Here is a 16154-nt window from a genome sequence, read left to right on the forward strand (position 1 = left end):
GTTAGTGGTCTTCACGATAGACATATATTTCAGAGGCTTCAAGCAGATTATAGCAAAATGATTAACAGTAGGCCATCTTACAGTGCACCAGAACCAACACTCACCGTCAGCTTCTAGGAATTCAAAAAACATATCTTGCTCTTGCTGACTGAAAAGATTCCAGTCTTCACTATTTTTTACCGTGTTTATAATCAAAACAAGGTTGTCTAAATAGTAGGGACTTTTAGCAGCAACACCATCAGCAGATTCCTCCACTGGAGTTGACACAGTTTGGTCAGTTGAATTTGACTGCTGGCACTGAATGCTGTCACCAGCGGCTGGTTCTTTCGGCACAGGCTTCGTTACACCACCTGTCCGTGCAGACAAGCCGCCACAGTCAGCTGTTATTTTCACTGGACTAGTAAAGCTTTGGGCAGCCGAATCTGCAGGTTCGCTTTCTATGCCACGTTTTTTTCGTTCTATCAGAACATTTTGCTTTAAGTGACTGACTGATCTTTCACGCTCTGCTGTTGTAAACACAGCACCAACACTTGTGGACTTTCCTCGGGTGCATTCCTTCCGTTTTGTGTCATCTTGCGAACTTTTTTCGCGCTCTACAATCGCAGACACAGCGCTAACTGCTGGTGGGCTATTTTCTTCAAACTTTTCACGGATGCATTCTTTCTGTTTCGTATCTTGCGAACTTCTCTCACTTTTCGGCGGCACAACTTTCACGATTTCAACGTCACTGTCATCTCCGCTGGGCAATACTACCGAGCGGCAGAGGTCTAATTTAATTTTTTTACTTGGGCTGTTCCCACACAACCGGGTAGTTTTATTTTTAAGTGATAGCTTTCCACCTCTTCTTCTTGTCACCGGTGTAGAAGGTTTCACGCGTTTTCCAGCTGCCTTAGTAGGGCTTGAGGAAACAAAAAAACTTGTGATTTTAGACTGCCCAGCAGACATATTGACACGAGGATTGGACGTAGAAGAGGAAAAAGATCGCAGCCGCAAGAAGTAGACGACGCTGAAGTGGAGGTCCGTTTCTCTGGTGCCCTCGTTCAGCCGCTGCAGTTACTTTTCTGTGTAGCAACTGTTACACATCTGGTGGAGCAGTGCGGGGTACGCTTCCCGACCTGCGTACGCCTACGAGATAAAGACGGAACTCACACCGGTCCATCAGCGCCCAAGCCGCCGCCTCCGAGGTGAGTCGCCTGAGTTCGGGCCTCTTGCCAACCCGACGAGGATGACGCAGCCTCGACCGGCGGTCCCACCGGAAATGGCCACAGACAGTATGTCCCCGGCGCCCATCCTCTACCACATGCCGCGAACACCGCCATCTTTTCACGGTGACGTGTACGAAGATGCGGAAGACTGGCTAGACACCTTCGAGCGGGTCGCCCGCTACAACGGCTGGAGCGACGACCGTAAGCTGCATAACGTGTATTTTGCGCTCGAGGACTCCGCTAGGACATGGTACGAGAACCACGAGAGCAACCTGTCCACCTGGGAGGCATTTCGCCAAAATCTCCTAGCTACATTCCCCAACGCAGACCGCCGGGAGAAAGCTGAAGCTGCGCTTCGCTCCCGTAACCAGCGGACTAACGAAAGCGTCCGCATGTATGTGGAGGACATGACACGCCTCTTCAAGCGTGCTGACCCATCCATGGCGGAGGAGACGAAGCTTCGCCACCTCATGCGCGGGGTCAAGCAGGAGCTTTTCGCCGGTCTTGTGCGCAGTCCACCGCGTACTGTTGCCGAATTCCTCACAGAAGCGACTACCATGGAGACGACGCTCCTGCAACGAGCCCGGCAGTACAATCGGGATGTAAGCACGCTTGGGCCCGCTGTTTCTTCGATGCCGCTAGGGAGTGATGCGGCCGTTTTACGGGACCTAATCAGGTCGATCGTCAGGGAGGAATTACAAGCCCTCCAGCTGCCTCCCAGCGCGCCGTCTGTTACATCGCTGTCTGAAGTCGTCCGGGACGAGGTGCGCCTAGCAGCACAGCAGCAACAACTGCCTGAGATCCCAAGACAGACTGAGGTCAGACCTACCTATGCGTCTGTCCTCTGCCGGGCCCCAACGTCAGGCTACGACGTGAATACCGCGACTCACGCAGCGCAGCCGTCTGGTCTTTCCCGTGTGCCTGATCGACCAGCTTACCAGCGGCCACGGAAGTGTGATGTGTGGCGTGCACCGGACCGGCGGCCCCTTTGCTACCACTGTGGTGAGGCGGGACATCTTTACAGGGCCTGCCCGTACCGCCGAGTAGGTCTGCGTGGTTTCGCGCCCGACGACCCTTGCCCCCGGAATGGCGAACGACCATTCGAAATTGAAGCTCATCTGTCGGCCCGTCAGAGGCCTGGGACATACGGTCGCTACGATCCTAGGTCGTCATCTCCGCTGCGTTACCGTTCTCCAAGCCCTCGCCGAGACGCCGGCTACCCTGAGCGGCGTTCTCCCAGTCCACATCGGGAAAACTAATTCCAGCGGTCTCCGGAGGCAAGGCCGCTGCTGTCGGGAAAACTGAAGATCCTCCGCCGCCGATATACCGATACGCTGATTCCTCACCGGGGCAGGGTAGCGACAGCATCCGACGCGCTACTTCTGATTTGTGTGTGACGATTGACGGAACTGACACCATCGCTTTACTTGATACTGGTGCTGACTATTCAGTGATGAGCCACACCCTCGCCCAGGAATTGAGCAAAGTTTTGACACCATGGTTGGGCCCTAGCATTCGCACAGCTGGAGGTCACCTCATTAGCCCGGCCGGAAGGTGCACAGCCCGAGTCTGCATCCGCGGTTTCGTCTACGTGGGTGAATTCGTCGTCTTGAGCGAGTGTTCGAGAGATTTGATTCTGGGCCTCGACTTTCTACAGGCAAACGGTGCTGTGATCGATCTACACGAGGCGCGAGTCAGATTTTCGACGAAGCAAGCCGTGGCGCAGAGTGACACAGAAGGCCCAGGAGTCAACGCTCTGCGTATAGTCGAAGACGACGTAATGCTGCCACCACGGTCCAGTGTACTGGTGTTAGTGAGGAACGACTCGTTTCACGACTACGAAGGTATTGCGGACAGTCACCCTTCGCTGTTGCTCGAGAAGGGTGTGGCTATCGCGCGCGGTCTTGTCGAACTGAATGACGGCTGTGCGACAGTTTTTCTGACGAATTTCTCGAATGAAATTCAGCACCTCGCCAAGGGAACGGCCGTCGCCTTTCTCGACGACGTGGATAGGTTGCCGAATCTGTGCCCCGTACAGGTGAATCTTCACGACGATGCCGCACCAAGTAACGCCCTTCAGAAGGTTAAAATCAACCCGGAGTTGTCACCTCATCAGAAGAACCTTCTGTCGTCGCTGCTACTTGATTTTAAAGATTGCTTCGCGGCGAGCTCCAAGGTCGGACGTACGCCGGTAGCCAAGCATCGCATTGTCACCGATTCGACCACGCCACCAGTTTGTCAGCGTCCATACCGCGTTTCGCCTAAAGAGCGCGAAGCTATTAGAACGCAAGTCGATGAAATGCTTGCAGACGATGTTATACAGCCGTCAACAAGTCCGTGGGCGTCGCCGGTGGTCCTGGTGAAAAAGAAAGACAACACGTTGCGATTCTGTGTTGATTACAGGAAACTGAATAATGTTACCAAAAAGGACGTATACCCACGCCCGAGGATCGATGATGCCCTCGACCTACTCCGGGACGCCAGGTTCTTCTCTTCCTTAGATCTGAAAAGCGGATATTGGCAGATCGAGGTGGACGAGCGAGACCGCGAGAAAACGGCTTTCGTGACACCCGACGGTCTGTACGAATTTAAGGTGCTCCCATTTGGACTTTGCTCCGCTCCGGCCACATTTCAACGCATGATGGACACTGTTTTAGCTGGTTTGAAGTGGCAGTCGTGCCTTGTGTACCTGGACGACGTGGTCATCTTTTCGTCTAACTTCGAACAACACTTGCAGCGATTGCGCATTGTCCTTCAAGCCCTCCAGTCTGCACAACTAACTATCAAGCCAGAGAAATGCCATTTCGCCTTCCAGGAGCTCCGTTTCTTAGGACATGTTGTCAGCGCACAAGGTGTTCTTCCAGACCCCGACAAGACTTCCGCCGTCTCCCGTTTCCCACGCCCAACCGACAAGAAGGCCCTCCGACGTTTTTTGGGCCTCTGCTCGTATTACCGCCGCTTTGTTAAAGATTTTTCTCGCCTAGCTGAGCCATTGACTGCCTTGACTCGAGATGACACACCCTTCGTATGGGGAAGTGCCCAAGACGCAGCCTTCGAGGAACTCCGCTGCCGCCTTCAAAGTCCACCAATACTAGCTCATTTCGACGAGAATGCAGAGACTGATGTCCACACTGACGCCAGCAATGTCGGCCTCGGAGCGATCCTCGTACAGTGGCAGGACGGCGCAGAGCGAGTAATCGCTTATGCGAGCCGCACACTTTCTCGATCGGAACGGAACTATTCGACGACAGAAAAGGAGTGCCTTGCCGTCATCTGGGCTCTGAGTAAGTTTCGACCTTACATCTACGGCCGACCGTTTCGTGTTGTCAGCGATCATCACTCGCTATGCTGGCTAGCCAGCATTCAAGACCCTTCCGGCCGGTTGGCTAGATGGAGCCTCCGTTTACAGGAGTACGACGTTACGGTCGTCTATAAATCGGGTCGGCAGCACCAAGACGCGGACTGTTTATCGCGAGCGCCCGTGGAACCGGCTACGCAAGACATCACCGAAGATTGCCCTACTCTTTGTGCCATTAGCATCTCCCGTATGGCGCAGCTTCAACGAGCAGATTCTGAGTTGGCGCCACTAGTTAAGTATCTGGAGGGTTTGAATGCTCATGTACCTCGTGTGTTTCGCCGTGGACTACAGTCCTTCATTCTGCGGCGCGGAGTCCTCTACAAGCGCAACTTTGACAGCAACAAGGAGACGTTTCTGCTTGTTGTGCCATCCCAGTTACGCTCCGAAATCTTAAGCGCTTCTCATGATGAACCATCCGCCGGCCACTTGGGGGTCAGTCGCACACTGGCAAAGATTCGGCTTAAGTATTACTGGCCCAATTTACTACAATCCGTGCGTAGATACGTAACAACATGCCGGGATTGCCAACGGCGGAAATCTCCTCCTCTAAAGCCAGCAGGCTTTCTGCAGCCCATAGCACCACCGAAGACCCCTTTTCAGCAAATTGGCATAGACCTCCTCGGCCCTTTTCCGAAGTCGTCCAGAGGAAAACGGTGGATTGCGGTCGCGACAGATTATTTGACCCGATACGCTGAGACCGCGTCACTTGCAAACGGTACTGCTGCTGAAGTCGCCGACTTCTTCGTCCACAACATCGTCCTGCGTCATGGCGCTCCTGCAGCTATCATTACTGACCGTGGAGCTGCATTTACGGCCCGCTTCACTCAGGCTGTACTCAAGCTCACGCACACCAGCCATAGACGTACAACGGCCTACCACCCGCAGACAAACGGCTTGGTGGAACGCCTCAACAGGACCTTGACCGACATGCTTTCCATGTATATTGATATCGAGCACAAGACATGGGACGAAATTCTTCCATACGCAACATTCGCGTATAATACCGCGCAGCAAGAGACGACGCAGTTCACTCCGTTCGAATTAGTCTTCGGTCGACAGATTACCACCCCCCTGGATGCTATGCTACCCGTGGACCCCCCTGACAGTGAGAGTGAACTTGATGTCGACGTCGCCACCTATGTTCAGCGTGCGGAAGAAGCGCGGCAACTGGCCAGACACCGCATTCATCGTCAGCAGCAGATCGATGCTGACCGCTACAACCTTGGACGCCGCCACGTTACCTACAACCCAGGCGACTATGTGTGGGTTTGGACGCCCGTTCGTCGCCGCGGGCTGTCCGAAAAGTTACTGCGCCGCTACTTCGGCCCTTACCTTGTTGTCCGCCGCCTCAGCGACGTAACGTACGAACTTGCACCAGCCTCGCCAGCTCGTTCATCGCACAACGGCAAGCGCAGCGACGTTGTGCATGTGGTGCGAATGAAGCCGTACTACGAGCGACCCCCCGAGTGACTTTCCGGCTGCATGCAGTCATATTCCGTGATGTCAGACTCGTGGTGCAACTCTTGAACACTTTTTCTTCGGTCTGACGGTAACACCGCATCGGGGCGATGCTCCTGAAGAGGGGGCAGTGACACGAGGATTGGACGTAGAAGAGGAAAAAGATCGCAGCCGCAAGAAGTAGACGACGCTGAAGTGGAGGTCCGTTTCTCTGGTGCCCTCGTTCAGCCGCTGCAGTTACTTTTCTGTGTAGCAACTGTTACAATATTGTATCATAATTGGGCACATTTAAAGTCAGAAAAATGACTTCTAAAATTTGTGGAGCTTCCCCCCATGCTTTTATCGACCAATATTAACTAAAAGCACCAGACCGAAGCTGCCGAAGCTCCGACGGCAGTGGTAAAGGAAGTCCGTAAGTCTAGCTACCAAAGAACCAAGGGCGACGCATTCGCATGTAAAAATCCGCTCTGTGCATTAAATCTTTACGCGATTTTGTTAACAAGAATACAGCTCATCAAACGAAAACGGCGCGACCCGCGAGCGCAACACAATCGCGCTAAATGCGCCACCATGCGCGTCACAACGAAGATATAGAGAGATGAACGAGCTAAAAGAATGAAGCCAAAGTGCTGAGAGTGGTGGTGGCGCGCGCGATGTTGCCGTCTCATAAACTCAAGCAGCTGGCGTCTTGAAGTCGGTTTGTCTATAAGCAAGCTGTCATCATGGCGACGCCCGAAGTGCTGAAGATGCTCGAGGATCGCATAGAAGCACTAGAGAGGCGTCTCACTGACTGCGATCCAACGAAAGAACCGCCTAACAAATCTAGCATAACGGTAACGAACCCTTTTTAGTGCCATTCCACGCGGGTTGCTACTAACTATCTCTTACTGCAAGAAGTACTGCTTAACGTCAACTCGAAAATACAAGCTGCCGTCGCTTCTCGGGAGAAACTGTCAGTGCTCAAAAAAAGTACGTGCGCGCGAGATCTGTTAATGATTGCTTCAACGTAACAATGCTGCTTTTGGCACTCCTTCAGCTGACGAGCTTGACAAGTACCTGGATGCTGAATTCCAGGACCGAGCCGATTTGACAGAGGGTGCTAAGCTCCAGCTGATTTTAGCAGGCGAGTTGTGCACAACTTTTTTGACGCGTATGCTGATGTTTAGACACTGTGCATGTAATAAAGTGCATTATATAGGTCATATAAACTCCTAGTGATTGTAATTAATTGAAGTGGCTGAATGAAGGTAGCATAGCCAGAGACCTCATTATCATAATTCTATCTGAAGCATGTATGTGAAGTTTTGCTTTGGTCATGTAATAAATTGTGCGCTTCGATGAAAATATGCTATGTGCTGTACTCAGTGTGCGCGCAGTCAGGCCGAGTTCTGCAATGTCAGCGCAAGCTAAAGGACCCCCAGGTGGTCTAAATTAATCCGGAGCCCTACGCTTTGAGACGTTACCCCACAATTTACAGTTTAGCTTTTCGGTTCTGAGCATTCAATCTTCCTTGCTACAGCCAGCCAATGTAGTATAGCAGTGACTGTATGTGCAAAGAAAAAACTTGTTCTTGAGCTGGGTCTGTTTTAAGAAACTGTGCTGAATTTGCCTTGCATTCTAGACGAAGACAGAATTCGACAGGTGATAGCCGCCTTTCAAAAAATGGAGGACCTCAAGCCAGTCCTTGACAGCACTCACATTAAAGGTGAGTATTTCGTACCATGCATTAATGTTCATATTTGTAGCACATTCCTATTTGTTAACGTCTCATTTTTAATCTACAGATGCGCCATCTCACATTGGCAAGGTTTCAGCGCTTGCTGCTATTCAACTTGAACAGCAGGTACGTACGTCACAAATAATTTTCTTGAGAGCAGGCTTTGAGTACTGCTATGTAGTAGATGCTTTAAGTTATCACAGTTCCCAAGGGCAAGCTCTCACTAGAGCCCAATGTTCTCTTTTTGTCATTTTCTATTATATATAGTAGTTGTAATATTTTTGTATTTGTGTGCGGCTACTGTGTTCATAAATTTATGTGCATCTTTAAATAGTTTAATGCATTTCTAAGTTTGCCATTGCTAAAAGTTTGCGTAGCTTTTTTTTTTCATGCAGTCTGGGCTGACCTTACTTTTTTGACCCTGTAGGAACAGGCTGACGAGCAGACCAGGAAATTGCACCATCTGCTAGCAACCTACAATGATCTGGTATGCACTCATTGTCTTCTCCAACATGTAATTTGTACAAAACTTGCGCAAGAATGAAATTGTCATTTATGATAGCTTAAAAATATGCTTTGTTCACTGGTAGAGAGCAAGTCCAATTTCTGGCTAAAGCTAGCACTTCTTGAACGGGCTCCAGGGGTGAGCTGTTGCAAAGAAATCAGTGTTATACACCATTCACGCGAGCACTTTTAATTCTCAGTCAGTTCAGTCTGCGATCATATTTCCTGCAATGTGATGCAAGCGAAACATTGTACTGTCACACTCAGTGCCCTTTGAGCCAGTTGGTATTTTGACTACCATGAGCTGCTGAATGTTTCCATAGGTGTAGTTTATGTGGGTTTCTGTCGTACTCTGAAAGTGATGTAGAAAGGAAGTTTTAATAAAAGAAAGTTAGTGTTTTAACTTTGTTAAACCGAGTAAGACATGCAAAAGCACTTGAGGCAACACAGCCTCAAAGGCAACCGCATGCAAGATCTTATCGTCAGCTGCTGTTGGCAATGACACGTGAAGAGAGGGGCTTCCACGCATTGACGGAGCAACTGCGCAAGGCCTCCACCGCTGGCACTCTGTCAAAGATCAATGTAGTGTTCCATACATGCCCCTGCCAAAGATTGAGGCTTCACACCTACCCCGAGTTTTTCAGATTTGCTAGTAAGCAGTGCTTTCACACTAAAAGTGCTACTACTAATCGGCAAAGCAGTATAAAGTTGATTCTTGAAATTTAAATCTGCTCATTTATCCATAGAATTGAACAAGCTTACCTGTGCAGTGTTAATATTTGTTGCAGTAAACATTTAGGTGTTGATCCTTGTGACAATCTCTTTTTTAGTACAGCGAAAGCTGTTATAGCCTTATAGCCCCACATTCTAGTATGGATTGTGCAGTGTCAGCCTTAAGATCTTAATTACTTAGTGAATTAATTTAACTTAATTAATGGTGTTTGATTTCAGCCAATTTAATTTATTTAAATTCAGTTTCATTGTTATCTTTCAATTGACTTGAATTTGCCACCTACCAATTCAGTTGCCACCTGTCAACCCAACCATGGCAGGTGGCAAAGTGGAGAGAGGTAAAGCCCTCTCTACTTTTTAGGGAGGGAAGAGAGATAGGGTGGGAGGCGACGGATGGCCTATACTCGTTTTCATACATAGCAGGCAATGCTGCCAAAGCTAGCACACCTGTTCGCGCAGGCTAAGTCCGCACGCAAAAAGTAGTTCGTCATACGACCAAAGCGAACACAGGCATATTTCATTGCGACAAATCTTATGTGCCATGACTAGCACCTCCTAGACTTCTTTTATCTCTTGCCACACTTTCGTCCTGCGACTCATCGAGATTTTGAGAAGCAAAATGTACACGTGGCAGTATGATACGCGGTTGGTAGGGCGAATCGCTCCTACTCAATCCGCACCGAAAAAAATAGTTCACACACCGTGAAAATTATGGCCAGAGAGCCCGAACACTGAGCACCTGACAGCTTTGACTGTGATTTCCAGTGCTACCACATCGTTTTATACCGCTCTTTGCATTCGTCCAAATACTGACCAGCGTTTCAAGAAGAACGAATGATACTGGGCGGAGTAATACGGTTTCCTGGACGCACTTCTTCAGCTACCTCCGTAACGTTGCCTGCTATGTATGAAACGGAGTATAGTAGCTTGGAAGGTTATGGCGAGAGCGGAGGAGTGGGCAACCTTAAGGTGACGGGAAGAAACCATAGGGTGGCTATCATGGAAGGAAGAGGTTATGACATTTTCACAAGCAAACTGTGATGGCATCAATTCTTGCTGCAGATCTCTGAGGCTAGGCCAAACTGCCATTCACTTTGAAAACGTAATCATGGAATCCTTTTGATCTTGACGCCATGAGTTTATTTCGAGTGGTTGGAAAGTAATGTTCCATTCTTTTAATCTAATTTTCTCAGCATTAAATGCATCTTTGGCTGCCAAACAAGCATGTCTATAGCCACAAAAGCCAAACAATAGATTTTTGTGAAAAACAAATTGGATGGAGTTGGCCTCGCTGTCCCTTCAAAGGAGATATGGTACACTTAGCAACAACGTTTCTTGGAAATGAAAGAAAAGCTACAAGGGTGGAGCATCCGCAACTGTGCCGCTGCACCAAGCAGCTTTGTCGTAGGATATTGCTGCCTGCACGGTTGTTTCGCTCCATCGCTGATGTAGGTGGTGCCATCTATGGAAGTTTCTCTTAACAAGGCATGCTGAGGAAATTCTTTGTAATCAAGGACAGTGTTTTGCCTTGGCTTTCCAACATTGAAACTTGGCAGTAAGGTTATAGAGATGTGTCTTAAATTACGAGTATTACCAGTATGTACCATGTTTTGAGAGTAAATTATTAAAGGGCCTCAGAAAGGGGCTCTCAATAAAGTTTCGGTATGTCTGGGACGTTAAAGGTTGCTGCTTCACAAATGTCCACTAGCAAGAATTTTTTTAATGTGTTCTGTGTAAGACGAGTTATATGCAGTCAAAATTTGAACTTCCGCGTCCTTGCGCCTTTCCCTCTCCCCTCGTCAATTTTTGCACGCCAAAACATCAGCGCTCCTCTGCCGGCCCCTCCGCCGGCTGCTGCCATGGTAGCTGCCTGATGGCTGAAAGAGTTTGGCGTCGTGAACCAACGACAACCCCCGGCTGCTGATGTCACTTGCGAGACTTGACGTCATATTGTAACGTGGCGGCCAGCTGAAGAATGAGGCGTGGTGAACGATGGAGCAGAGATTATTTAATGGCCGCTGGCCTAGCGCGAGCGCTCCGTCCCGCGCCACTGCCAGCTTCGTCACACTACCCGGGTCCACCGAGCGAGCGTCCCGATCGGTGACGAACGGATGCGCGAAATGGCGATGGTCGTAAGTGGAGGGTTGAACAGTATGTAAAAGATGGTGCAGTGCTGGCCGCCACGATGAGAAAGATGAGAGAATGAGTCCCGGTCCACGAAGCATCCGGGCGGTAGAGTGCCAGGAGCTGATGGCCGAGGCCCTCGGACACACCGAACGGCAGGGGCAGGGGGGTGGTGTCCTCATGTGTGGGCAGGGTCTTGGGTCGGTCGGGTCATTATGGTCGCGGCAACGTTGTCAGTTCGTCGTGTCTTTTGGTCCGGGCGGGGGACGGGGCTGGGGCGAGCGGCGAGGTCGGTTCAGGTCGGGCGGGCTGGGGCACGACCGTTGGGGGCGGACCAGGTACTCACTGCCGACGTCCACAGCAGGCGCAGGACGCCGAAGCCCCGTGACCAGGATGGCGATGAAGGGACCCCAGCACCTCACACCAAATGTAACGTGGCGGCCAGCCGAAGAATGAGGCGTGGTGAACGATGGAGCAGAGATGATTTAATGGCCGCTGGCCTAGCACGAGCGCTCCGTCCCGCGCCACTGCCAGCTTCGTCGTCGTCACACGTCTTCGTTGGGGGGTTAGCCCAGCAGCAGACAGGACAGGCCACAGTCAGAAGGCACACCGAGCTAAATCACTCCAGCACAAATTGCCACGTCCTCGTCGTCGTCCACTGCCGAACGTCCAAAACAACGTCGTCTTCGCCTAGCAACTATGCACCGTAACAATATGCCAGGTTTCGCGCGAAAATCTGGCACCGTATGTCGCCACGAAGTGCGAAAGCGGGAATTTTCAAAGATGTATTATAAATTTCCCCCTTACTTTCGAGGTCTTGTAGTTTACATAGTGCAAGCATTTTAAAGCCAAGCTTGAACACCCTTTTCTGTGTCCCTTTAACTGCAACTAGGGAGTATTTTGTGCTGCGTAGGAAGAACGGGCATGCTTTGGCCCTGTAGCTTTCGCTCCTTTCCAAGAAAAGTTGTCATGGGGTATATTTAAGTTCATTTCAGAGTTTCCTGCTAGTTGTTTACAGCTTGGATGTTGCCCGGAGACGTAAAATATTACACTTTTTATGTTGTGTCGCTAGTGCCGACTAACAGGCTTTCTTTTTCAGGTAAACACAATATCAAAGCAGTTTCTTCTTTGGGACTCCATTCTGACGGGCAAGCTTGAACAGCAGAACACAAAAACCACCTCATCTGAGTGACATTTTTTGACAAGAGTTGACCTTGTGCAGCTTGGCGGAAAAAAATAAAATTAATTTAACGCTTTCTTCACTCTGTTGTTTCCAGAGAAATGTTCGAGCGCACATTTTCACTTCTCTTGTGCAGGCAGCTTCACTTATTTACAGCTTTAGATACAAAGAAAAGCCTGTATGGCTTTGGAAAAATGGCGTGGGACATAGAGACTTGAACAGAATGCGAGCTGGAAATTCCCCTTCATTTGTAGAGTCTTGGAATGTTAATTAGACTAAGCAACGATATACAAGGCCAGTCCAGATTATCCAAATTAAAAAAAGGGTGAATTAAGTTTTCTTGAATTTACATATACGTTTAGTGAAGTAAGCACTTGCACTGAAAGGACACTGTAGAGGCTATCCTACAATGCAGACATGCTTGGTTGACATCGTCTTCATGTGCAAGTTTAAGAGCAGTTTTCACTTTAATCGCAATTTATCCTGGCCCATGAAGGTCTTTGTTCAGGAACTGCGTGCATGCACAGCAACATGTTGAGTTGCCAAGCTTTATGGTGTTTGGATGCCTGGAGTGTGTCCAGTCCGAACAGATGCAATCTGTTCGGATATCAGCACTGCCTCCGTGACAGGAACAGAAACGTTATTTTAAGTGTTAGTACCAAGGTGCAGTGGCCATAATATGGCCAGGCCAATGAAACTCTCTCCAAGATTTGAGATTTACAGTAGACTCTCAATAATTCAAACTTGGATAATTCACACTGTCAGTGAATTCAAACAAATTTAAAAATTTTGGTTGGCTGGCAATATTTTAAATGCATTTTAAAGCCGTTTAATTCATGCCGTGGCTTAGCTTAATTCAATCTTTTTGCATTGTGCCAACACTCCAAACACTTGAAAGAGCCGTGTCCGAGGTTGGCTACTTCAGGCTAGCAGCGCCATGTCGGGTGCAAGTTCATCCTTCGTATGCGTACCTCGACACGACAGGTGAGCGTTCAAATACCCCTCGCACACTGTTGCCCGCCATGCTCTGACGTGCGCTCAATGGCAGGCGTGATGACGATCGGCAGGCCCTGCTGGGTATAGTTTCATTTTCTGAGCTACGCTACCAGGTGGCGGTGATTGCATCGATAGCGGTTATTGGCCATGTATGGCTCAGCCAAGCCCAGTGCTATCAATTCGTGGATTTATTCAAGAAATCGTAAATTTGTACACAAATAACACCATGAAAAAGCCGTGATAGGGAAGCAAAGGTCACCATGTGACATGAAATCGAGGTAATTACATTCTATCCGATAAGTATTCTGTTTCTTTCCTTGTTGAAGAAACTGGTGGGTCACTGACAAGGGCTATAGCTAAGTACTTTTCAGATACCATATTATCCATGCATCAGTGGGCATTATAAATATCTTGCGTTCATGTCACAAGATGACCTTGTATGCTTCCCTATCATGGTATTGTCATGCTGTGATTTTTGTGTAAATTCACAATTTTTTAAAATGAACTTACGAGCTGATATATCGTCAATGCTGTTTGTGTCCAGTTTTCGTGTTCATCTATCCTTTTCGTGCTGTGAACAAACGACTTGCGTGAACCTCTACCCTTGCAAGCCCAGCAGTCCAGCTGCACGCCCTTTCAGGCACTGATTGGCGCTTCGCTAGTTGTTTTTCTTTTCTAAAAGGTGTCTCGCGGTTCTGCCGCCAACTGCACCAAGTGATCATGCGCTCCCCTCACTTCCGCCTGGATCTTCCTGTGCGCCAAACCTGCGCGCTTGTCACGAGCTGTTCGCTGTGCGGTGAAGCCTCCGAGTCAACATACCGTATTTTCCGGTGTATAAGACGCACCTGCCATATATGCAAGCTGTCACTGAAAAAGTTTGTATATAAGACTCACCCTGTATAAGACGCACCCCAGTTTACCCAGTTAGGCTAGTGAGGCTTCATTAAACACGCTTGCGCGACTATCGCGAAATGCACCGTACCTGTGAGCAATTCTTAAGCAACGCTAAGTGATCAAAAAAGGCAACACTTACGCCATACCCGTCCACGTTTTAGCAAAAAGAAAGAAAGAACGATACAGCTCCCCATATGTCCATAACAACATTTTATTTCTACTTGAAACCTTTGAAGTCTTCATCTTCAGATGCGCTATCAAAAGGTTCACCCATTTCTGGAAGCAACTCGGCTGAAACATGCACTACGTACACGGAGCAAAAAAATTGCAAAGGGTGACTAAAAAAGAGCGCCGGCTTGTCTTGACAATGGCGAGAAGCGCGATTGTCACCATCTTTTGGTGCTTCTCGTTACTTTTGCTTGGGGCCTTCGAAACAGCCGCGCGTTTGTGATCCCGGAAGTCGTCATCCCCGCCGTTTCATGATAAAGATCACCTAGAATGTCGCGCACGGCGGTCCCGGTATTGAAGTATTAACTGTGTTGCAACCGCGTTGTTGGTAGTGACATTTTTTAGGTGAAAAAAGCTTGAGCATGAACCGGAGTAATCGATGAACTCGCAAAAAAAGATGAAAAATTCGCATATAAGACGCACCCTTGTATAGGACGCACCAGCAAGATTTTCGAAAAAAAGCTGCGTCTTATACACCGGAAAATACGGTAGATGCCACCACTTCTGAATGACTACACCGCTACCGCGTCGCACCGTGAAAGAGACCGTGGAGGCCCAGGTCTGCTTCGACACTAGCTCTCGACAGCGTGCACGAAATGCAGCATTGATGGAACAGAGAAAAATCGTCGTCACCGTGCAGTTTTCAGTCGGAAGCAGACAATCGACAACCGTTGGACCATTTTTTTTTTCACAAGTTATATCTTTTATGATGTGAGACTATTTTTGGCAGCATTTTTATGGACATTTTACAGTTGGACTTTCAGGCAATTCAGGTGTCTTATAATGATATTTCATTCCAGTGGGAACTCATACTAACTTTTTTTTTCAGCCATGTTGTGACTGCTGGCTGAGTAAACAAATCAGTGGCTTTCACTATTTTATGTTGCGTTACCGCTTACAGCGTAGAGAAAATGGTCCAAATTACTATTTGTATACTCAGATGTGCATAAAGCAAAACACATTTCGCCCTGACTCATACTAACAACACCACCTGAAGAGACACTATTTTGCCATCAATAAAAAAGTTCATAATACTACTACAGTGCACTTCTGATAATTTAGACAAAAATCTCAACTCCCTTAAAGTTTGGTCTAGAGTCTACAATACATCAGGATTTACATACGATTGTGAATGGGTTGTAATACCACTTGAGGTCTCAAAATTAAAAACTGCAAGGGGGATCCCTATTATAAATTGGACAAAGATTCCAACAAAAAACAAGCATCATAAACTTGAAATAATCATGCATAATATAAAACAGCTTGCATCAAAAAATTGTTTCTTTTGTTCCAATGTTCGACATTTTTAATTCAAAATATCAATTTTTATGTGCATAGGAAAAGCACATGGGTGCTTGTCAGGCCTTGTTTAACTTCACCTAATTTTTTGGAAAAAAAATTTTGCTTTGTGTCAAGAAGTTTGTAAACCATGCCTAACAGTCTTAAACTCTGAATGTGACGCTGTCACTTGAGATTCTTGACATTCACACAATTGACAAAAATTTGGGGAATGTGGGTTTGCAAAAAAAAAATTCTGCGTAATCAGGCAAGGCACATAAACAAAAAGCATAAACGCTCGAAGGGAAAAGCATGCTGCACCTACATCCTATAGAATGAATACCAGCTGACTGACTAGCGAGGCAACACAAATCATTTTTTTTTAATCCACATCCCACGAACATTTGTCTATGACTGCACCAGATAAGAATGCACACAACACAATTAAATGAGAATATTTTAATGCTGCACGAAGGCAGC

At 48.3% G+C, this 16154-nt stretch overlaps 1 protein-coding gene and 1 pseudogene across 1 annotated transcript; one reads left to right on the plus strand and one right to left on the minus strand.

Annotated features, from left to right (window-relative positions):
- Position 1: 1 nt before the first annotated feature.
- LOC149354646 (uncharacterized) lies at positions 2-945 on the minus strand. The gene is made up of 2 exons (XM_089576017.1): positions 105-945; positions 2-9 (listed from the first exon to the last, which is right to left on the minus strand). The coding sequence occupies exons 1-2, from the start codon at positions 943-945 to the stop codon at positions 2-4; spliced, it is 849 nt and encodes a 282-aa protein (XP_089432143.1).
- A 5798-nt stretch (positions 946-6743) lies between these two features.
- LOC149354647 (dynactin subunit 3-like) lies at positions 6744-12300 on the plus strand (annotated as a pseudogene).
- Positions 12301-16154: the final 3854 nt, after the last annotated feature.

Source organism: Amblyomma mixtum, chromosome 3, assembly GCF_055824585.1.
Source record: "Amblyomma mixtum isolate Tamu chromosome 3, ASM5582458v1, whole genome shotgun sequence".
Classification (NCBI taxonomy): Eukaryota; Metazoa; Arthropoda; class Arachnida; order Ixodida; family Ixodidae; genus Amblyomma; species Amblyomma mixtum.

Coding starts and splice junctions, on each gene's coding strand:
- LOC149354646 (XM_089576017.1), bottom strand. CDS start 945: ATGTCTGCTGGGCAGTCTAAAATCACAAGTTTTTTTGTTTCCTCAAGC.